The sequence below is a fragment of the Neodiprion virginianus genome, chromosome 6 (genome assembly GCF_021901495.1).
Source record: "Neodiprion virginianus isolate iyNeoVirg1 chromosome 6, iyNeoVirg1.1, whole genome shotgun sequence".
Classification (NCBI taxonomy): Eukaryota; Metazoa; Arthropoda; class Insecta; order Hymenoptera; family Diprionidae; genus Neodiprion; species Neodiprion virginianus.
This window is the reverse complement of record NC_060882.1, coordinates 27,096,433-27,119,688: the sequence shown is the minus strand read 5'-3', so window position 1 is coordinate 27,119,688 and position 23,256 is coordinate 27,096,433. Positions and strand designations below refer to the sequence as shown.

Genomic DNA, 23,256 nt, shown 5'->3' with positions numbered 1-23,256 from the left:
GGAGCTGCTTTGCAGAGATTAATATTATAGACCACAGGTCCGATAAATGTTTCAAAAATATTTATAAAAATAAATACTTTGAAAAGTGTTTCGTTCACTACAGTAATTAATATCGGTAAAATAAATAATTAAAAATCAAATAAATAAATAATTTTCAATTGTATCGCTTTGACCATTTTGTTTTTCTTCTTTTATGTAACTTTTTCAGTTCATCTCCTTTTGTCTTCCAATTAATTAAAGATCTAAATTTACAAGGCGACACGTTTATAACTCGTTACGCCGGTTTTATCTTTTTTTTTTTTAAATAGGCTCATTTCGATTCGATCGTACAGTTTTCTTGTTTCTGGGCGGAAAAATTCATTTCTGTAGATCATCCGTTTTTCTCTTCTTCTTTTATCAATAAGCTAATATCTTTACAAATTCAATCGCTACCAGGAGCACAGAGTTGATTCACATCTAGCCATCACAATATTGGTATGTAACAATATTAATCAGAATTTATTTTTTGCAAAAATAAAAGTACTGTCATGAACCAAGATTCATGTTCTCAGTTTCAATTCCTGCTGTGCTATTCTGACGACTAACTACATCACGTTCTTGGGTGAACTTGCACTGCTGACAATCAATTAAAAACTATCGATGAAGTCTATTTCACAGAAGACCTGATACAAATCTGTGCTCCCTTAAACTGGACATGGCAAATCACTTTGTTTTTGGCATATGAGTCACTTATGACCAAGTGTTACATAAATGTTCAAAATACTGAAATGTTTGCTACTTAGATATTGAAACTGAATTTTTGTTTCGTATCAATAAATTTTTATGGTTGTTCAACTGCGCCTGCCACAAAGATTACTGAATATTAGACACATTTCGATTGTAACAAATGTCACAGTATTTCGAAAATAGGTACAGTCTCGCTACTATATCTATCGAACAGAAAACTGCAATTTGTCAACAAAGGCTTTGAGTGATAATAAAACTTCCACAGCAAATATTAGAAGATAATTGCTTTGAATCACTTAAATAACCATTACATTCTAATAGCTGCTGTTGCTCTATTAAAAATGCACGAAATTACATTTTTAATATTTAAGAATATCCTATGCCTAACGTATTTCCGAGCGGGACTTAAATTCCAAGCATTTGATAAAAGAACAAGAACCGTAAGGATATTTTAAAACTGTGGTCAAATAACTTTCAAAATGAAATGTTCGATGGTTCATAAATGTGCTTTCAAAAAACTATTTTCATCCCGAATCAATGAATATGAATTCAACATATTCCTGACATATGGTCACGACAATAGCATATATTTTCATGTTAGAAAAATATCGTAGCTTAACTATCGTCTGGAGTAAGGGGAAGGGAAATAATATCACACGTCAAGTGTAAGGATCAGTATTTAGGATAGAAATTGTGGACTCCAGTGCTCGTTCAATGGAATGCCTTTGTCAAAATTTAAAGTAAGATTTATCGAATTTTCCATTGATATTAGAGTGAAATTTTTTTTCCAGTCCCTTCCCCTTGTAAATAACCCCTAATATATATTTATATTCTCAACGTATAATGGGGTTTCGAAAATGTAATCTGCTGTTATTAAACCTTTTCCTCGCAGACATTTATCTTGTCCAAAACGATAAAACTCTACGTTTTTTTGACTAACTAGTTTTAGGTAGAAAAATATGAATCTTATGTCAAAATGCGTGAATCTGTTTTGTTTTCTATCATTAACCTTTTTTTTTTAATTATTTAAGATTGTAGTATATATTTTATACAGGTTATGGATACATCATAGAGACCTGAATAGATTCGTTACAACTAGATGATGGTATGCGTTATGATATGGTATTTGTCGTTTTACAAAATTCATATGTCTGAGTGGAAAAGGTATAATTTCGTATACTTTACAGCAAAGACTTATAGGTCAGACTCTCCATATAGAGCAGTCGAGAACGAGCGATAGTCTAAGGCTCCAGGTATGGCATTAATTCCTTTGTATGGAGGCATTCGTTGGATACAGTACTCAGCTTGATCAGGAGGCAATTCCCTCCTCAATTCATCAGCCAGGATGTATGGCTGCAATTCATAAACGTGACGATATTTAATTTTACCAAATAATGCGAATTCAGTGATCACATCTTTTTTTCGAGAAGTGTAAAGTAATTACCTTATCGCCAGCTAAAATGCGGAAGCTGTCAATGACTTGCTCCGCAGTATCAGTATCAGTGGATTCACGCGTCATGAAGTCCAAGAACGCATCAAAGTGTACAAAGCCTGAACTGTTAGGATCCACTATGGCGAGAATACGCTGGAAATCAATATCACCTTGCCTGTCTTTACCAATCGAGTAGCCCAATGAGACAAGGCATGATTTGAATTCATCTGGTGCAAGTCTGCCCGTCCTGTTCTTATCGAAGTGGTTGAAACTGCTACGGAATTCATTCAACTGATCCTGTGTAATGCCCTGTTGGATGAAAAAAAAACAAAAAAACAAAAAAAAATTATAATCAAAATTACTTCAAGTTTCAATTGATTGTAAGGTATTTCGATATAGAGAAATAAAATACCTTCGAGTCCCGAGTAAGAATCTGGTTCTCAACCTCGTTGATGTTGCGGTTGATGGAAGTTAGTAATTGTTCCCAACCAACGCGAAGAGTTTCCATGGTGTACTGTGTATACCGATTTTCAAAGATCATTCCTTCTTGCACAGCTTGGTGAATCTTCTCAAGTTCTTCAAGATGCGCCTTGTATTGGTACACAGCTGATTCGTATTCCTTCAATCGGTGGAGCTGATCTTCAAGAGTGCCCTGAAGGCCGAGACCAATAGCAGTCACAGCATCCAACTGCCGTTCCATCCAGGGTCCGACAGCGTTGGCCTTCTCGGCGAATTGCCGACGTAACATCTCATTATCTTTTCGTCAAGTTAAGGTTTGCTATTTCATCAAATTCAATATACACCAAACACACATAAAAGGTAACATAAATTTGTTTATAACATTGACATTAACGCTCAGTACTTGACAAACCAAAATTGAATGAGTTAGTTTTACCAAACTTGTTACCCATTTAAACGTATAATAAGATATTATCTGTATGCGGTATTCAACCATGACAATATTAAACATAATACACATAAGGATACTCTGTTGTTTGCGTAGCTCGGCAGCTAAAGTACCGTCACGTTGTGGTACCAGTTGCCTAACGTCACTCCACTTCTTAGTTAAGTCCTAAATAATCGATGTTTGAAAAATATTAATCTTCAACTTGTAATTACACTTAAATCAAATCTCAAGTTTTTAGTCTTAGAATATTCTTCTCCACAGTAAAGCGCGAGACTTACTAATGCCGTCAGGGTAGTGTACGGGTTTTCAAGTCCGCCAGGAATCTGGAACTGCTTGACTATCGACTCAACTTCACGAACGAGACCAACAATGGAGTTGTATTCTTTGTCTGCTTCTCCTAGCGTAGCTTTGAATGCTGCATGGGCATCCATGAGACCTTGAATCTCCTCCATTGTATGAACAATGAACATATCGACAAGATCCTCGCGAGTTCCGTCTAACCAGTTGTTGAACGGCTGGAATAAATCGAAAATGATCACTACTCATCCAGGTTTGCACGAATGAATTCAGAATTGCCTAACATAATCCTCAATATGCTTCAAAGAATGATCGAAAAATGACAAATTAGTTGATATTTCAAGTACACACCGCAGCACGTTTGGCGAATTCCAAATGCAGAACGTCGATCTTCTCAAGAATTCGTTCCGCTTCATCCAGAGCCTGGCGTCTGCGTTGAGTCAAAGTACCGAGCCTATCCCACTGGTCGCAAATGCGTTGGCACCTTGCATTGACCGATGCACTATCATGATACTCCAGAGTGCTAATTTTATATATAAATAAATTATTGAAAATTAGGGATAAGCAATACCGTTTGTTACCTAATAACTACCTATTTGTTACTTACTTCAACTCCTGAGCAATGGCAGCAATTTGCTCAACTCGATCCTGGTGTGCAGCAAGATCGGATTCAAAGGCTTCGTGTTTTTTTTTCAGCGCCTTCAATTCGTTGAGCTTGCACTGGCGGAAGATTTGAGATGTTAACATCTCTTCTTTGCCAGCGGTCCAATCTTCGTGAGCGTCTGCCTTGTGCTTGAACTTTTGAGCAAGATGCTCAAGACGCTCAAGACGCATCATTTCTGACAGAAGCCATTCCTCAAACGCTTTTTCTCCAAGTTCAAGTCCTGTAAAGTTTTATTCGTAATTTGAACTGTATTTGAGTTGGAAAAAAAAAAAGAACCATATACTATTGAACATTTCAAAATACACTCATTCTGTATCAACGTTCTGTATGATGATCATTTTTTTCTCACTTCTACTCACCTTTCCATGCTTTGTTGATATCCGAGACCATTTTTCCCTCCGTAGGCATGTAAGCAGGACGATTGCTCAGCCTGAGTTTAGTTTGCAAAGTATTGAAATTGGTCTCAAGTTTTGCTTTTTGTTCAACACGCGGTGGCTTGTGCTTACGACGGTAGGTCCTGTACTCTTCTAGTTTCTTCTGACAACCCGCCAGCGAATTATCTGTCTGACGACTAGCCAACCATGGCATAGTTCGCCTTATCCATTCCAGCAAATCTGATGCCAATCGCTCATATTCCTCCATAAGCCTCTCATTTTCTTGATTTACTTTCAAAACCTTGCAAATCCTGTTGGCAGCTGTCTCCGCCTATAGCCGAATATCATACGCGAATAAATCGAATGCATCGCAGAGGGTTATAATTTTTGTGTAATTTGTTCTTACGGATTTTGGCGCTTTTGTTATTTCAACCTATGTAAAACGTACGCAAGAACATACATAACATGCTGTACATTTTGCAAGGTTCTATAATTCATATTCGGTAGTAGTTTGAATTATAAACAGTAGAAATACTGTCCTGTAGTTAGAAAGTTGAATTTGAATTACAAAAGCTTCGTGATTTGATAAATCTGAGTCTTGGAATAGAAACAGAACTGTACATACCAGTGGCATTATGTAACAGCTAATAATAGTAGTCAGGAATTATTGTCAATGGAAATGGAATACACACACACCTTTTGCGCACCGCTAAAGCAATGGTAGTATGACGATACATAAGTCATCACTGCTCTCTCGTCGGGCATAGCAGTATTTCTCATGTCTAGAAAAACACAATCGAAACGCAAACCATGCAAGGTTAGTTGAAAAAAAATAACATCATCAATATGCTATTGATCACATTAATTAATTGATTAATTAAGACATTCGTCAAATCTTCAATGCAAAGATAAAATTTACACTGTAACATAGGGTTGTCCATTAGTCTTGATTAAAATTTGTCAGCTGGATTAGATCATTCATATCTCAAACAGGTACACCAAGCAAATTCGTATATTTGTAAACTTTTGTACTTCCCTATGCACAGGCAATTGTAAGTTTTCAATTGAATCGGTCATTTCATAGCTCAAGTTCGCATTCATACAATAGGTATGAATAATTAAAGCATAAAAAGCGAATGATTTCGATTGTGTACTGTACAGGTTTAAGCTAGAATCTTAGAATTCAGTAATTGATACAAATATGCATAAAGAATGGGTAAAAATGGCGAAAATTTTGTCAGCTGATAAATATCTTTGAAAAGCTTTGAAAGCGTGACCGATTCATGTACATCGCTGTACTGTTTGTACACAATATATATTATATGAATAACGATTATTCAGTGCGATTAAGACGATGCGCAAGGGTTTACTTTGTACATAAGGATGTGTATGGGGTTGTGAATAATAAGGGACACGCAATGCATTGCGCTGACCTGCTGGGCGCCCTGGAACGCGTGGTAGTAGCAGGAAACGTAGGTCATGATCGCACGTTCATCCGGCTTCGGGGTGTTGATCAAATCTATTACATACACATTATCAAATCTTACAACAGCTGTTAACATTGATTAAAACAATTTCAATTGAACGTAGCTCCGTTATTTTGGTTTGAAACGAGATCAAAACCATAAAATGTCATTTTATTTCAGTGATATGGCTGCCGAGCAAGATATAGCAATCGATTCTAACGAAAAAAAAAACATCTTTTCCACACCCAAACCGCATTATATAGATAGAAAAAGAAATAACACCTGTAAACGATAAGGAACATACTACAATCATTAAATCGAATTGATGATGGTACAGCTTTTTTTAGTGAGGTCGCTACAGAAAAAACCTGTGCAAGTATGACTCGCGAAAATGTTAACTTCATAAATTCCAGTGGAAGAATTATTAATTTACAACTAAATGGGATAAATATGTTATACACAGTAGAAAGGTATAAGTTAGAAGCTAATTAGTTGTGATGAAAAACACCTCAGGTGTATTTGTTACACAGCTATTTGTAAGATGTATCCTTGTAAACTTTGATTCCTAAATTCTTTCTTGGTTGTTGTAGAAAATCGCATTGTAATAGTTATTGCTAATATCAAATATGAGCTAAATTTACCATCGGGATCCAACATCCGTGGGATGTCGAGGTACTTCTCAGCAACGTCAAAGGCGGTGTTCAGATTTTCCAGAGGATTGTCCTTGCTTAGCTTGTTGTAGTCGATGAGGTCAGGGCGATGGCGATGGATCAAAGCGCAGAATGCCAATCCATCCTTGAATGACAAATGGAAGTTCTGGACGTTGACGTTTTTGTACGGTGCCGTTTTTCGTTGACACCAGAGTAGAAGTCCCTCTTTGGCAGTCATCTCTTCCACAGAGATATCCTGAATTGCAAATCTAAGAATGATGGTCCAGATCATTCCCAGAGTCATCTTCAGGTTACCATCAACGATTTCTACCAATAAATTCACATTTTTCAGAGCCCAGTAAAATTGTTGAGACGGATTAGTGGTCGAAAAAATGTATGCCAATAAAATTAGAATGACAAAAATAATGTTACTAATTAGTGAGGGGAAGAAAAAAAAAAAACAAATTGAAGATTTTAATAACAGTGTTACTCAAATGTTTACAACATATAACGACGACACAAACCTTCAGCGCCAATAGACACGAGTTTGACTCCCTTGCTGGCGATGTAATCGAGAGCCTTATTGACATTAGCGATCTTGTGGAAACGCATCTTGCCACGGTCTGGTCTTGGAAGGGTCTCTCCAGATATTACTTCCAGTAACAACATAAGTTTCAACCCATTTCTGAAGTCGTCCTCGATTGATTCGATCGCAGTTCCAGCCTTTCGGAGATGTGAGTTACACCATGCAGTAAAAGTCTGTAAGCAAAATACACAAGGTTGGCATGTTTGGGACTGAATTTTAGAGTGCAATTCAATGAAAATTTTTTTTTGTTTTTCTTATAACATACTTGGGATAAGATAATCTGTCCCTTGTTGGTGTTGGGTGCCCAGAATGATAAGTGTCTCCATACCAAATACGTTATAATACAATTACGATTTCATCAAGGTGACATTATTATTATTTTTGCTATTAACTATGGTAAATTACGTTGAAAATAGTCCAAATGTTGTGTACTTGATAACGTTACAAGTTCAAAGATAGTTCTACGTTTATACATGTTTAAATATGCTGAGATCTGCAAAGCATAAGCAGTAAGATAATACGCTTCACTTCCTGCCCTGCCTTTGTATTATTTCAACACATCACCGATTCGGATGCCACACCTAAAGCTTAGCTAACCAAACATAACGTAAGGATCAGAATTATGCTTACACTCTTCTCGCAAGTTCTAGAACAAATTGTTACAAGGCTCTACAAGGCTCACAGTTTAAAAGTAAGCATTTTGCAAGCGCAGAATGAGTTTGCTGATAAAAGAATTTGCGAATCAGTTTATTTAGGAAAAGAAACGAAATATTGGGTATAGCATATAAGAATCACCCAGTAGATGATAAATGCTTCTGATCGAAGGTAAATCGCATCCTTGAAATACTTGGCAAAAACTGTGGTAGAAGCCTAGTAGCGATTAAACAAGAACGACATTATACGAAGGAGAAATTTTAACAGAAAATTGTGTTTGCGGTGAGATACAGCTTCGTGTGTATTTTAGTAGCGACCCCGATCCCTGATGCTATATATATCTCGCGACCTGATTCCTAACTGGCATTTCCTACTGCTTTGCAACATGCCGAGACTGAAGCTAAGGTTTTCTGCTGCACCCAGTCTGAGATTAGCAAGGTCTCGTGACCTTAGCTAATATCCTCTGGATCCCAAGAATTATACAACCTTGGCTAATGTGACACAGTCGTTTAATTGTGTAATGTGCTTATGACTAACTGTTTACGCAGACAAAAATTGCTCAAACTGTAACAAATATTAGCAAATTATATATGATTTATTCTCGTCTAATTTCGATCAATTTCAGTCAGACGTCAATTCAACTCTACCGGATTCAATATCAATTGAAACTTATATGCGATGCGGTATAAAAATCAGGATAAACCGGTTGTAAGCTTGTTTTTTCAAAATATATTCTAGCTACGATTAACAGATAAGTTTGTTGGCAAACCGGATAGTAAGAGGTCAGAATTTTATTCAGTATGCGAAAATGAGGAAACATATTGCGAATTTCATGCTATTAAAATATCTTCTCGACTTGATGTGATTGGAGTAATTGATGATAGGATGAATAAGATATCACAGTTGATTATACAGAATTTGACAGAGCTACCAACGTGTTATCTTATGTATGATAAATTGTAAGTAATTGATTCATCGGTAAGCAATTAATATCAAAGCCATGAATGGCGCTCTGATTGAATCCACAAATATCCAACAGCCAAGCATTCTGTATTCTATTTTGACTGGTAGTTCTTAAAATAATTTTCTAAATCTAAAAGCATCCTGGGTTGATTAAGAATTAATTTCGAGGCTCTACATGTGTTGTAAAGATATTTTTACAAACGTCTAATACAACGTTGTATTCTTATCCAACCGTAAAATTAATTTCATTTAAAAAAAAAGGGAGGGGCGGATAAAGTAAAAAAAAACGATGCTTTCTAAAAGCGCAATTACCACTTTCTTCAGAAAATCAGATTTGAGCAAGTCGTAAGCTGCAGAAGAGTATTTCAATACGATTTCAACAATAACTTTAATTCTGTCATAAATTCCAATCTATACGTTATACCAATAATCCTGCACAGTGTGCAACTTTATTGCACAGAAAAGATTAGAATATAATTGTTATATCAGAGTATCAGTTATTACGCTACTTAGCAAACGTTTACGATTCTATAATTGGCAGGACGAATAACAGGCGTAACAGCATTATGATAATTGACAACCACAACATGAACAAATGTAAAAATTGTTTCTTTTCTTCGAATTTACGCATCCGTCGTAGTTTTATTTTTTCCTTAACATTTGATATTACGTAGAATGCAAAAAAAAAGGTCGAATCAAGTAGATCTGTGAGCCGTTTGCGCGTCTAAGAATGGATGGTTTTTTTTTTCCTTTTATTTTAATTTCAATTTTATTCTTCTTTTTTTTTCTTTTCTTTTTAAAATTTTTTTTTCTCTCTTCCTTACTCTCATGCGAAGAAAAATATTGCGTGAAACTTAATACGGGCAGCGTAACGCGGCGGCGGGCCAAAATTGGACATGGGCCACCCTAACCCTCAATCCGAGCTACGATCTATTTGTAAAACATCGACTTCTCCCGCTGTAGCAACCGTTTCAAAACCATCCGTCTACCTGATGATAATTTCCGTTTTCCCGGAGCGCGCAAATTCTACATACTTAACCTATACTACTACATACGTACCAAAGTACCTTTTAGTACTAATAGTGGTAGTAAATCGTATAAATATGGATTAGAAAAATTTCTAACGTACGAAAATATATCTTATAATTGTTTTTTTAGTGAAATATATCTTTCGCAGTGGGGAGACAAAACAAGCGAAGAGAAAAAAAATATCATATTATGCGTAGAATGCGTTCTGAGTCACGACCGAATGGTCGTTAGGAAATCGTTATATACAGATGCATCAACGATATGTATGCCTACATAACCTCATAACTGTACAACGATAAGAAATATAAATTCTACAAATCACCGACTCATGCTATATTATGCTTACAGGTATACCTATTCGAGGTAAATTATCGTTCAACGTTGTTGTGTCTCAATACTGATCGCGTATTGATCAACTAATGGAGAATCCCCCCCCCCCTGAAACAAACGTTTTATCGATTCATCCGACGTAAACACGTATTGGATAGTTAATCTGGTTATCAGTAAACGTAGAATCGAGATATATGTATTATAAATTGAATTTGAAATCGTATTCCGATACATTAGATTTTATTCTAAACTTTTAATATCATGCGTGAATCCAATAAACGATATTTAACAATAGATCGATAACGATCCAGCGACAGCGTTACGCTGCGTGTGTAGAGAAGCATAAAAAGAAAATATGCCGTCCAATGAATCGATCGTTTTAGACTAATTAAAGTACCGCATATACGTGTGTGTGTGTGTGTGCGTGTGCGTGCGTGCGTGCGTGCGTGTGTGTGCGTGTGTAACGTATAACATCGCGACTGATATATTTGTAGAAATTAACGCTCGCAAACACGTTGACGTAATAGCAGCGACGATTGTAAAACCTTTCATAGGTTTATACATCTAACTGTAACACGGACATTCGGTGACCAGGCGTTGGAAAAAATTTACTTTATTTCGGAAAAAGCACAAAGTTTACTTGTATTTGATGCAATGTACTGAAATATACGTATTATACAATACAAAATCGAAATGGTGTATAAGGAAGAAGCACGGCGTTGCCTGCAACTTATATATCTATATTCAGGAAGAATTGTAAAATCGTTGAAATTCAACGTGTGTAACCTTATATATGTACATACATATTGTTAGGTGTGTTATGCCCGGTGCAAAAAACAAAAAAGAAGAAAAAAAAAAACCACCTGTCGTATGTATAAAATTGCAGGTGCACCCTGCCACGAGTCCGTGTCCCCCGATGAAAGGAAGGCAACTTCCCCGTTGGGAAGTTTACAGTTTACACGGGTACAGTACATTACAAGAATAATTATCTTTGTGAGATCGATGAGTCAAATATCGAGTGTCAAGAAAAACTGTACAAGATGCGGAATATCATGACGATGGGGAAAGTAGTGATAATTTTGTAAAGAAATAAAAAATAATTCACATCATTATACAAAGTATATTGTAAATCGTTTGAAAACAACAAATATATGTGTGTTTGTGTGTATTTTTTTGGATGATTGCAGTCTGTTTACCCAAAAAATTACGAGCCATAGAGGGAGAGAGAAATATAAAAAGAGAATGAGAGAGAGAGAGAGAGAGAGAGAGAGAGAGAGAGAGAGAGAGAGAGAGAGAGAGAGAGAAAGAGAGGTGACGTTGAAAGATATTTTTGTTAGTCGTCACTTTTAGACCCCGGTTTTAGGCCTGGTGACGCAACGCAACGCGACGCGACGACGTCGTCGGCCACCCTGAAACGCGTTGCAATTCCGTCGACGAGTAAAAACATCTGTAAAATATGGAGAAACCAAACGGGAGTAAAGAATGGGAAAAAATGTTACGTTGTGTAATCGGTCAATGGCGATGACGTCGGTCGGTCGGCGGACGGAATGACGCTTTTAAGGGCTCGAACCGCGTTCTCTGCAATTTCTTCCACCACAGCTGATTCTCGGTGAAAGAACACGCATCATTTTACGTAAACGGTTACAGAGCTCGCGTGTTATACCGAAATACTGTTCCCTGCGGCCAATCCGCTGCGGGCAGACAGGCGCGGCGGATTGTGGGCGCGATGAGGCTTTGGCGCGAAGCCATAATAATCATCCACGTCTAATTCGTTCGCTCCCTTGTCGCTGCTTATGTATACACATATATGTATGCCGTACGACTTGAATTTAACGTAAAATACAATCTGCAGCTAAAAACAGGGAAGAATTTCGCCAACCGTCTCGGGTCGGGGTTCAAGTTCCGAATTTGTAAAGATCCGAAAGTGCCTAAAAATAAAGTCTCGATGGAGTGAAATTCCGAAAATTAAAATATACTCACACAGCGTAGTTTGCTCAACGAGTCGGTGTGAAAAATCGGTAAAACCGAAAATCGGAATGATCAGGATTCCGAACGTAAAAGTATAGAAAATTCAAAACAAACAAAGATCAAAGTGGTTAAATTTCACCAAGCCAGAAATTAACGGAGCTGGAAATCTTCGATAATTCGGGATAATTTTCTCATTTTCGCATTTTCGGAACTTTGACTTGTCGGATTCACGCCCTTGTCCGGCATTGTATCCTTTCGAAATTTTGCATTTACGAAACTTTGACGTTCCGTCTAACAATAAGTTTGAGTTCTTTACCTCAAGTTTCGCCACTAAAAAATTCGGATCTTTTCAAATTCGGAATTTCAACCCTGCCCCACCGTCTCGTTTCATAACTCTTGTAACAACTGCAGCGATTACTATAATACATACACATACAATGACATATTAGCGTGAATCACAGATCGATCGGAAAGTGTACAAGAAAACCTTTCTCTCCTCTTCGGTCATTCGTCATTCGGTCGTGATTTATGATACAATGCGTGTAAATAATCCTAAAATTAGACGATCGGGGGAAAAGAAACGATTAAAAAATATATGTATATATACTTAGTATATATATATATACTTAGTGAGACTCGATTCCGTCACGTGTGGGCGATTATTTTCTTTGATGTTATTTTTACACAATTTCTTCGATTTTTAGAACTAGTATTACACAGCTTGTCGCCTCTCGAGCTTATCGCATTCGATTATCGCCATCCGGTATTGCGTAAAGATTATTCTCCAAAGTTTCGAATACCTGTTTCGATCAACCTGTATAACAACGTTCAAGTTATGCAACAATAATAATTTTCCAAATCTGAAATGTGTAATCAATTTTCTGATAATCTCTGCATACTTTCCTTTCCTATATAACACAATCCAGTGTTTATTTTTATAAATAAAATTGCGTAACTATTTCCTGGTTTAAAATCATGTTCGATGAAAAATATTTCATAAAATTTAATTAATCTTTGGCGTTTTGTTAGCCTCATATTTGGTCCAAAACTCAAGAGACAAATTTTTTACGCCTTTGCCGGAAAAGGTTAGCCCATATATACCCAGGCGCGCAAATGTCGGCACGTGATTTACAACGTCAATTGTTACGAAATATAAAAGCACACTCAGCTGCTGCATCTGCACTCTGCATTAGAAACGGAATAAAAAAAAGACAGGAATATCTAATAGTTTCATTTGAATATTACTAACAATAATGCGTGGTTAAAATTTTGTCTGTACAAAGATTGCCTTTGAATCTTGCTCGTACCTTATATGCCCACCATTGCATGCTCTTCGAATTTCTCTTTCATCACTTCGTACACCGTAAATACGATGATGTGCACGCGATTTCCGCGAAACATCACCGCGATGCTTATACTCGAATACTTCCGCAAAAAGATATAATATTCGCATTACTCATGCTGTGGCTATCCAGCACATGGATACATACATACATACATCCACACACACACACATACACGTGTATAAACGAATTACAATATCTCGCACGGTCACGATTGTCACGAATTGAAAAGCTCACGCGAATCGTCAACCGGCGGCGATAAGACCATTCGGTATAATAATAATAATAATAATTGCAGTACACGTTAACTTTTCGTATGTATGTCGATTGGCGTGGTTTTTCTTTTTCAATTTTCTTTATTTTCCTTTCTTTCTTACGTACCCCTTAAAAGGTTTGTGTTTAGCCTTAAACGAAGCCTCGTGAAACCGGAACACGGTAGCAGAATTCTAAAAGCTGACTAATCTCCGATTCGAATTATTCAAATACTTTATTAACCGAAATACCTCGAAAACTATGCAAGTTGGGAAGTTGTCTTTAGTGTCAACGTCAATGTAACGATGCATTTTTGTAAAAAGTCGTTATTTTGCAACTTTAAGATTAGTTGAAATTTCATAAACTGTTGATACAGCATCAACGAACTGACATTTTGAAAATAGTACAAAGTAGTAATTTTAATTTCAACGTTTCGATACATAAACGTTACACCAACTTGAGGCACGTCTGATTCCGATTTCAGATTTCCTAATTTGATCGTTCAACGACAGAAAATGATACGATTTCCCTTTACCGGGATTTTGGTGACGTGTATACCTAATAAGCTTGAGTCAAGTGTGAGCATGCACGCATGCAAATTGCAAGTACGCGTCATTTCATAAATATACGAAGAAAAATGGACGTATCCATGTAAAACACATGATTATAATACATCACAAGTCACAACCACTTTCGCGTAATATAAATCCAAGTGTAGCGGTTGTTCCCATTACTTAGAAGTACCTCTCATCCCGCAATCTTAAACCTTATAAATATACTCGATCTTAGAGATATTCTCCATATATGTATATGTACATGTAACGTGTTTTTCACTAAACATCGTGGAACGTGATATTATATAGCCGTATAATTAGAGGTCTCATCATTTTTCTACAACCAGTTCGGAAAACGGGTGAAGTTATATATCTATATTTTTTAACTTATGTATATGTACATACGCATACGATAGCTACGTAAAAACTCTGCGTAACTTCCAGTTTATGAAAAGATTAGCATATAGGTATATTTAACGGCGAATGATTCGTTTGCTTTTTTTTCTATGAAATTCCAATTTCACATGGAAAATAATTTTATACATTATATACATCGTGCACGCACACATACACACATATATATGTATATATATATATTTTATTTTATATGTATATATATACGTGTATGTATATATATTTTATTATTAGATGAAAATTACTCTTCGTTTGCAGGTACAGCTAAATCTGTCCATGTAATATATATATATGTCACGCATAAAACGTGAATACGATCAGGTATAGTTCGTGTTATATTGAAACTTGAGACTCGGTTCAATATTATTACATACATCCATGCATAATATGGCCCAGTCAGCAGATCAGGCTTCATATACGGTCTGTATAATAGAGACACATAATAAACACGTGAAACGATAGCGGATCGTCTAAAATATAGGTACACTAAACCTCGACTACTTAATTATTACACCATTCATTGACGTTTTTAATTAAATATATTGCGCGATGATTCGCGTCATGATTCCGCATAACAAAATATTTTTTTTATACATCCAGGTATTACGTATATCAAATCGTTCGATAGTGGCGTCTAAATTATTTGCACAACTTTGTAGTCGGATAATACTGATAGCCCGGCATCATGCTCAAATTAATCTACCGACCCTGCAACTATATGTATATTTCTGCAGTAAAGTATTAAAGCAGCATGTAATAAACGCTTGGTGCACCCAGTGCTTTGAATTTGTGTACGAGTTAGCAGAAAGTTTTCTTACTTCTTACTTCTTTTCATTTTTTTTCTTCTGTTCTTTCCCTCGAATAAACCGGAGCGAAACAACATTGATATTGTCCTGGTTGACATATTGTTCTGACCCAATTTAATAGAAAAGAATCGCATGTGTTTGCGAATATAAAATTCTCAACGATTGAGAAATGGATAGAAGTGAGAACAGTGTGGTACGTGTTTTATACATAAATATACATAAATATACATATATCTACAATTATATGATAAAATATAATAAAACATTATCGGTAATACGTGGTAACGAATTACGACGTCGTTTGTACAAAGAAATATTTATAACCGTTCGAAGACTCGTGGTGTCGATATAATTACGCGTTGTACGAAATATTGAGTATTTGCAGGGACACTTTATTTGGCAACGTTCACTGAACAGCTATAATACGAGACTGCTCTACTCGTTCCTGGTGTTTCTCGACTTTCGACGAGCAGATTCACACGTGCCGTCTCGGGCAGTGATCCTGAGGAAACTTTGTAAAAAAAAAAAAAGAAAAAAAAGAGACAGGAAGAGCGAGAGAGAAAATTTTTTGAGGAGATTAAGAGTCTTCGACGCTTTATCGATCAACCCGCGCAGAGTAGTTCTTTTTTTTTATTTTCAAGCTATTTAAAACGCATCGAATATACGGCATATATACCTATACATGCATCGTAAATTTGTGTATAATATTCATATGTTAAGAACTACACGTGCAGTTTGGTACGTAATGTGTTAGATTAAGAGGCAAAAAAAAAAAAAAAAACACGTGTGAAAACTGTTTCAAATGATCATCGAGCACCGGCAGCAAGCAATCCGCTGATCGCTATTTCCGTGTGTGTGTGTGTTATAAAATATCTCTTTCTCTCTCAAAGTATTCGTGCATCGCTATTTATCGCTGACAAATTACACATACGGTTGTACGAAAATAGATTTTCCTCAAGAAAATCTGCAAACACGATCGGTTATATCAAACACACCGATAGACGTGGAATCGGACAACAATTAATCGCTGCGTGATATATATATATGAATATATATATTTTTCTTTGCCTTTGTAGAGTGGGTCATACACGGCAGAACCTGATTTAATTTCGATATTGGCCGACGGCCGGTTTGAAGGCAAGCCGTTCAACCGTTCGAAAGGTCAATGATTCGGGATTAAAAAAAAAAATCAATTAAAAATAACATTCTTCACGGAAATATATATGTATATATGTATATGTATATATTACCCGCTGCTTCTCGGACGTCGACGTTTTTTGTCTACAGTAAGCGGCGAAATATTCGTAAAACGGGAAACGAGTTAAACGTGATCTCGCCTCCTCTCTACTCCTTCTCTTTTTCTATCTCTCCCTTCAAGTTCCCAAGATAAAAACTTCTCTTTATCTCTCTCTCTCTCTCTGTTTTTTCTTCACCGCGTCCTCAGTAATCGATGTATGTATATGTGCATAATTGAATATCATCTGTCACGGTTGAGAGAAATTGGTTAAATATGTAATTAAACCAATTGCGCGGCGTGATCGTTTATTGTTATAGGTATAGATATACATTGTACCGAACTTCTACAGGTTTAATACAATACGACTGTTGCCTGTTGACGACAATTTATTTAACGGTCACGCGACTTGTTTTTCCTAGAAAATAATACCCTGCAGCGTTAAACTACGGAATGCACTAAAAGACTCGCTGATAATTTTATTACTCATGTGTTCCAAAAATGCCAGAAGTACGATGGGATAGAAAATAATGCGAATTTGGCGATACGTCCATTAGTATCATTAAAGTCAATTTAGTATAAATTACAGTGATGAAAAGTTCTTTTTTGACACGATACGCGTTCTATTGGGATAAAATTTCACTGATAGCAAGCAGAGATGGGAAATAATTGTGTTCAATTTATTCGTGGGAGAAACTAGAAAGGTGGTCAACATAAATTTTTTATAAACTTCTTATAAACGGAATAATTTAGCGGTGATCTGATCTCATAACTATGATCGTATCAACAATCGCGGTAAGGAATGAAGAAAAATATTGGAAACATTTCATCCGATGTAACTTCTAGGATTTGAGCACCACGTTAACGAACTATCGGTGCGGTAATTTCTTCTTGGAACTTTTAAATAACCTACTTGCTCTCTCTGTAAGTTCTTGCTTGTGAGGAAGCAGGATGAATGATGTACGACGTGATTATGTAGTAAAACCACCAAGCGGATACAGAAGTGTGACAACAACAGCCGTTGTAAGGAATGCAAATCGCGGATTGAAATATTTTACGGATATACATAAATATTCCATTGAATAAGAAATTCCGTTGAAACCCAACAATTATAACAATATACATATAGTAACGTTTGAATCGTCAAAAGATCGCGATGAATCTGCATCAAACTTCATCATCGTCATATCGTATTAACAAAAGAATAATTATTTGTTGTACGTTTACGAGTGGCCGAGTAACGTGCACGTTTATTACGAGTTATAATAAAGCGGGTGAAAATTGTACGAGATTCTCTAATGTCAGTAGTACTTACGACCTTTGGACCGATTGCATAGCCGACCTTTGAACAAAGACGGAAGACGTAAAAGTGCCGTAAGGAATTGAGTATGCACGTATGTACGAATATTTGAAAATTTCTTCGCTATATATAATTTCAGTATGATGAAGTGCTTCCGAACCAGAAGTTATTCAACGCCGTATTCACGCATTAATTACACGGATCGTTTATAAAATAAACGGCGGAACGCCCGTTTACCGTGTTTACACAGATGTGTGATTGATTACTTTTTTTTTTTTCTTAACTTTTGTTTTCTTAACCCAGTGTTACATCATTGTCTTCATTTGAAGCTTTTCTCTCTCTCGGAACTCCGAGTAAAACGTACAAGAAAAATGTATAGCATGTAAACTTGCGCGTTTCAAGAGTATCATCGTAATCGAACGTGCAGTGTTCAAATGAATTTTTCCTCGAGTATTTATGTACTTTTAATTTCATCAAACCGCCGGCACATTTAGTTAAACGAAACCGAGCGCAAGCATTCCATCTCTGATCGTGAGTCAAGGCAGGATTATTTCTGTCATAAAATCCAAAAATATAATCTGAAGGTCTATTCCGCATAGACGTGGAAGAAACTTTTGACCGACTGCCAAAATTTTTACCGAAAAAAAGGAAACTAGTACGATTTTCTATAGGACAGCAAACGAATAATATAAACCGATAGAAACCGTCGTCCGCGGTTGTTTTTTCCCGATCGATTGGTAATCGTGTAAAAGTAGATATAGTAGTAGTAGTGGTAGTACTAGTAACAGTAATAGAAACGAGTTAGAATGTCAAGTTTTAATTTCCCAAGATATACATATAATTATTCTACATACTCGTACGACCAATCGTAAGAACCCTTCCCTGAAATGGATGTCATATACGGAAACGTAACAAACGAGGATAAGCACGAGAAAAGCGCAAATAAGGAAATAACCACACGGCCTAATCCGACCTAGGCCAACGATAAAGTGGAGTTCCCTTGAAGTTACACAAGCTGTTGTGTGCATGCATCGCATGTGTGTACGTAGATAGATAGGTATAATAATATACCTGGTGCGAAACGACGGGGGGTCGGAAACGGAATGGATTTAAAGTAGACCGAGGTGAGGTGAACGGGACAATGCTGAATGCGTTGCAATGAAAAGAAAAATAAGAACAAGAATAATAAGGTGAATGAGGAAGAGGGATGGCAAAGTGATGGGGGGGGGGGGGGGGGGGGGGGGCGGAGGAATCCGTGAACCTAGGTGTTCGCGGCTTCGGTTTGACGTAACGACGGAAAACGCGACGGATCAGCCCCCGGATGGATCGTTTAAGAGGAAAAGTAAACGCCGACGAAGGTTCACCGCTTTGGGCAGCTCGAATCGCGGTGTCGCAAGCGAGAAAAATACGGGTGAGGCCGCGGCGTCGAAGCAACGGGCAAGGAGCAGAGGAATGCGGTGGCGGTGTATGTACATAGGTGGTACATACATACGTTGTATACTACAGACGAACGTTCCTCTCTTCCTAGTTCGACGAGATATCTCTGCTACATAGGTAAGTAATCTATCTATAATATATATATATATATATATATATATCTCTCCCCCTCTCTATCTAGGCGAAGCAAACTTACGCGGTGGCTGATCGCGAGAGAGGAAGCAAAGAGAAAAGCAAGAAAGAAAAAACAGTAGATAGTACGGATTGATCTAAGGTTGGAATTTGATTGACTCACTTTTTTCTGCTGCTTCTCCCAGGCCGGGTCCAAGAGACCCTCGCGTTCCCACTCCTCCTCGGGTTCCATGTACCCATCCCCGTATGCCTCCATGTCGTTCATTCTTGACACCCCTTCAAAGGTAAACGTGGGTGAAGAAGATGAAGATGACGATGATGATGCACGACGAGGAAGATGAGGACGATGATGATACTTTTCACTTTATATCCGATAATAAATAATGGGAAACCGAACGGACGTTCGTGCGATTGAAGCGAACTACCGATACTCGTTCTCTTCTCGCTCTCGCGGCAATATGACTCGTCGTCGTCGTCGTCGTCGTCGTCGCTAAACTACGAAAGAACTTCGACAGTGAAAGTAGAAAAAGAAGAAAAAAAAAAAAAGAGAGGGAAGAAGAGAACGAGCCAACGAGCGGTATAATAAAACGTTGAAAGAAAATAATAATGGAAAGGAAGAATGCAGGAATAAAAAAAAAAAATAAAAAATAAATAAATAAAAATGAAAATAATGATAATCGTAACGCTACGTACGAGAATAACTTGTGACCAAAACAAATAGGCGGCTCAAAACGTACCCGCCAAGCCCAGAAAACCTTTCGTGTCGTCGTTTGCCCTCGCGCTGACCCCTCTGCCTAGAATCTGACAATCGGACCACTGCTTGACAAAACTTATCCCCACTCTAACCTCCTTTGCCGCCGCTGCCGCCGTAGCCGAGTGATGAGAACCCCACCACCGGAGGATACCGCGGGTAATAAGTATCTGACGCACACACACACACACACAAACGCACGCACGACACACGCCGGCTCGAATCCCTGTCCCTGGTATCTCTAGAAGACTTGACTCCTCGAATCTCGGTGGACTGGTCTTATTTCTTTTTTTTCTTCCTACTCGCCGAAACCCCTCTCCACTTTAACAGCGCCGGGGAATATCGGCGCGAAGGTGTCGAAAATAACTCAGGGTAAAAGCCTATCGAGGTGTACCTCCCTCACCCACGCGTACCGAAAATAATTCTGCTGAAGCCGCGGGAAGCTTACGAAAAATCAACCCGCCCCCCATCGCCGGAATACACAAATGCAGGCGATTGTCAGAGTGTGCTGCGCGGTTGGTACGAGATGGATTAGCGAGTGCCGGCAGCGTGGAATCGATCCTCGATTCGAACAATCGAAGCGTTTCGAAAATGATGGCGAGCTTACCGATTCGGCCACCCTTGGATGCTAGGCAAGGAGCGCGAACTCAAATGGAGGAATTGACAAAACTTGTCACGGTAATCGTTCACGTTAAGTTTATTTTTGTACCACTATGGCTGCAGGGATGCTCAAGATCGACTAATCGATGACATTGCAATTACTCCCTTCCCTGTCTTCGTTGCACAAGGAACACCAGCGCCATCTTTGTTCAGGCAGCTATTTGTTTACATCGAGTTCATGCCCTTGTGTAGTCTGCATGCATCCACGGCCGTTGGGTGCGATTTACAAAATGGCCGTGTCCCTGTCAGGTTCGTATTTGTTTATTTCCATACAGATAATCCGCTGGACCTTTCTCTTTTTCGTCCCGTTTGTAAAGATAGAAATTTTTTTATCGATCAAAAGAATTTCCCTCAAACCAATCGTCTACGCTGTGATTATTGTTTGAAAAAACATATGCCCTTCGTACAGTTTTCATTCCAACTTTCTTCTTGCATCTTTTTGAAACGATTTACAAATAAGACAGCAACGTGACCGTCTCATCTTATTCGAATGACCATGGAACTCTGGTAATTGAATTAAATTTCGATTATGAATATTGACGTGTCGCACAATCCAGCATACGCCGTGTTGTGTATTACTTAGAGGTTAGGAAGAGAAGAATTATCCTCCAACTTCCCTTTTACCTCAGTTTATAAATGAGCGGTGTAAACTAAAGTTTAATTTCACTCTGTTCGCAGCATACTGGGTAAAGTTCTTCATCGGAGCTGGTTTCCCTCAAGATGTCGCAACCAAACATGCGGTTGTATTTTCGAACAATCGTATCCATCCGGACATGTTGCCGGAACTTGATAAGCCGAGTCTGAAAGAGATGGGGATAACTTTGATGGGAGATATGATAGCGATCTTGCGATATGCAAAAAAAGTCGTCGAGGAGACTACGTGTGAAAAATTTCTGGTAGATTCTGAAGGTTCGATAGTGTCAAAGATTACAGCTAAGCCTGTATTAAAAAAGCCAGCTATTAAAATGGTAACCAGAAGTGCCACACCTGGTAAAGTCAAAACAGAACCAGAAAACACTACAAAGGTAATGAAAAACACAGCCAATGCAGCAACGACCTCGTCAGATATGGCTAAAAAGAAACCTGTAGCTGCTAAAGTTGTATCGCGTGTTATTGAAAGGCCAAAATCCCAAGTATCTCTTAAAAGAAAATTAGATTCGTGTTCCGACGATTATGAGAGCGAAGCTAGCGACGAAGACTGGGATAATAATAATCCAAAAAAAATTGCACCTGAAGATGAGGTTGGGTATAAAGTAATAATGCCTAAAGGCACAACACTGAGAAGTCGCAAGATATTGAAAAAAGTTTTGGAACAAAAAAGGACAGTGTTTGATCGCCTTGGCGATAGTTCGGTTACCAGTACGACAAACCTTGCAGAAACGGCAACACCTACCTTTAACGTTACAGGATTAGGAAAAGAGGTGTTCAAAAGAAATTCGAGTGTTTTTAACAGGCTGGGAGATAAAGACGGTAAAAAAGAGCAGCTACCTTACGTTGGAATTCTGAAGAATGGTACAAGCAGCACTGCGACACCTGGCATCTTGAAAAATTCTTCAACCAGACTGGGAAATACAATCCTAACAACGACGAAGGTGGTCAAGATGGCCTCAAAGCCTACCGGTGGCACCATGCGAGCTGACCAAGAGAAAAAACAAAAAATTGTTCTTGGCAAAGCAAAGCAGTTGGTACGAGTCAATAAGAAAATCACCATCAATAACCCCTCACCTACCACTACGAAAGTCATCCGAAAGCTCGCTACTTCAAGCAAACTGGGTAATTACGTGTCCTATACTCATTTCTTTGAATTACTTTCGTTCATCAGGGAATTGGATAATGATTTTTTCATTTTATTCTCTAGCCTCGCAGCAAGCATCCGCTTTGCCTGCAAAAGCCCGCCTTGGTGTGACAAAATTGTCACCAGTAAAGCAAGTAACGTTTAACAAGACTGCAACCGTGAAAAGACTCGTGAAGCCAGGGGTCTTCAGCAGACTTGGAGTCTGAGGCAAAATGTACTAATGACTTACTATTTCTTTCATTGTTGATGAGCTTTCTTCGTTTCCCATTTATGGAGTGTAAATACTTGGATACTTGGCTTGTATAAGTATCGAGCATAATATAATAATATGAGGATAAAATTATAGTCAGAATTCAATATCTTGTAAGAGACTAATACCTAAATTGCTCACAGTAATCTTAACATATTTCCTCTAAAATATATTCAGTTCCAGTTCATGTGGAAGTGACGTGCAATAGAATTCTGCAAGTATTTATTAAGAAATTGATCATATTCACTAGTATTATATTTACTGTCAAAATAGGAAAATTCT

The 23,256-nt window shown here is 37.7% G+C and overlaps 2 protein-coding genes across 6 annotated transcripts; one reads left to right on the top strand and one right to left on the bottom strand.

Moving 5' to 3' along the window:
- Window positions 1-254: 254 nt before the first annotated feature.
- LOC124307087 (alpha-actinin, sarcomeric) lies at window positions 255-20,728 on the bottom strand. Of its 3 annotated transcripts, none has more exons than XM_046768436.1 (13): window positions 20,256-20,728; window positions 19,682-19,794; window positions 7,041-7,275; window positions 6,508-6,843; window positions 5,097-5,182; window positions 4,386-4,731; window positions 3,970-4,246; window positions 3,714-3,885; window positions 3,344-3,580; window positions 3,146-3,230; window positions 2,571-2,914; window positions 2,171-2,467; window positions 255-2,079 (listed from the first exon to the last, which is right to left on the bottom strand). In XM_046768436.1, exons 2-13 carry the CDS (start codon window positions 19,781-19,783, stop codon window positions 1,921-1,923), a joined length of 2,676 nt encoding a protein of 891 aa, XP_046624392.1. In that variant the 5' UTR covers window positions 19,784-19,794; window positions 20,256-20,728; the 3' UTR covers window positions 255-1,920. The 3 variants fall into 3 exon arrangements, with proteins under 3 accessions (XP_046624392.1, XP_046624393.1, XP_046624391.1); XM_046768437.1 differs by lacking the exon at window positions 5,097-5,182 and adding an exon at window positions 5,834-5,919 and having other exon boundaries at window positions 20,212-20,726; XM_046768435.1 differs by lacking the exon at window positions 5,097-5,182 and adding an exon at window positions 5,834-5,919 and having other exon boundaries at window positions 20,256-20,726.
- Window positions 19,325-23,081, top strand: LOC124307098 (uncharacterized protein C19orf47 homolog). 3 transcript variants are annotated; one of them, XM_046768470.1, is made up of 3 exons: window positions 19,325-19,503; window positions 21,608-22,702; window positions 22,788-23,081. In XM_046768470.1, exons 2-3 carry the CDS (start codon window positions 21,703-21,705, stop codon window positions 22,928-22,930), a joined length of 1,143 nt encoding a protein of 380 aa, XP_046624426.1. In that variant the 5' UTR covers window positions 19,325-19,503; window positions 21,608-21,702; the 3' UTR covers window positions 22,931-23,081. The 3 variants fall into 3 exon arrangements, with proteins under 3 accessions (XP_046624426.1, XP_046624424.1, XP_046624425.1); XM_046768468.1 differs by lacking the exon at window positions 19,325-19,503 and adding an exon at window positions 20,998-21,178; XM_046768469.1 differs by lacking the exon at window positions 19,325-19,503 and adding an exon at window positions 21,223-21,436.
- Window positions 23,082-23,256: the final 175 nt, after the last annotated feature.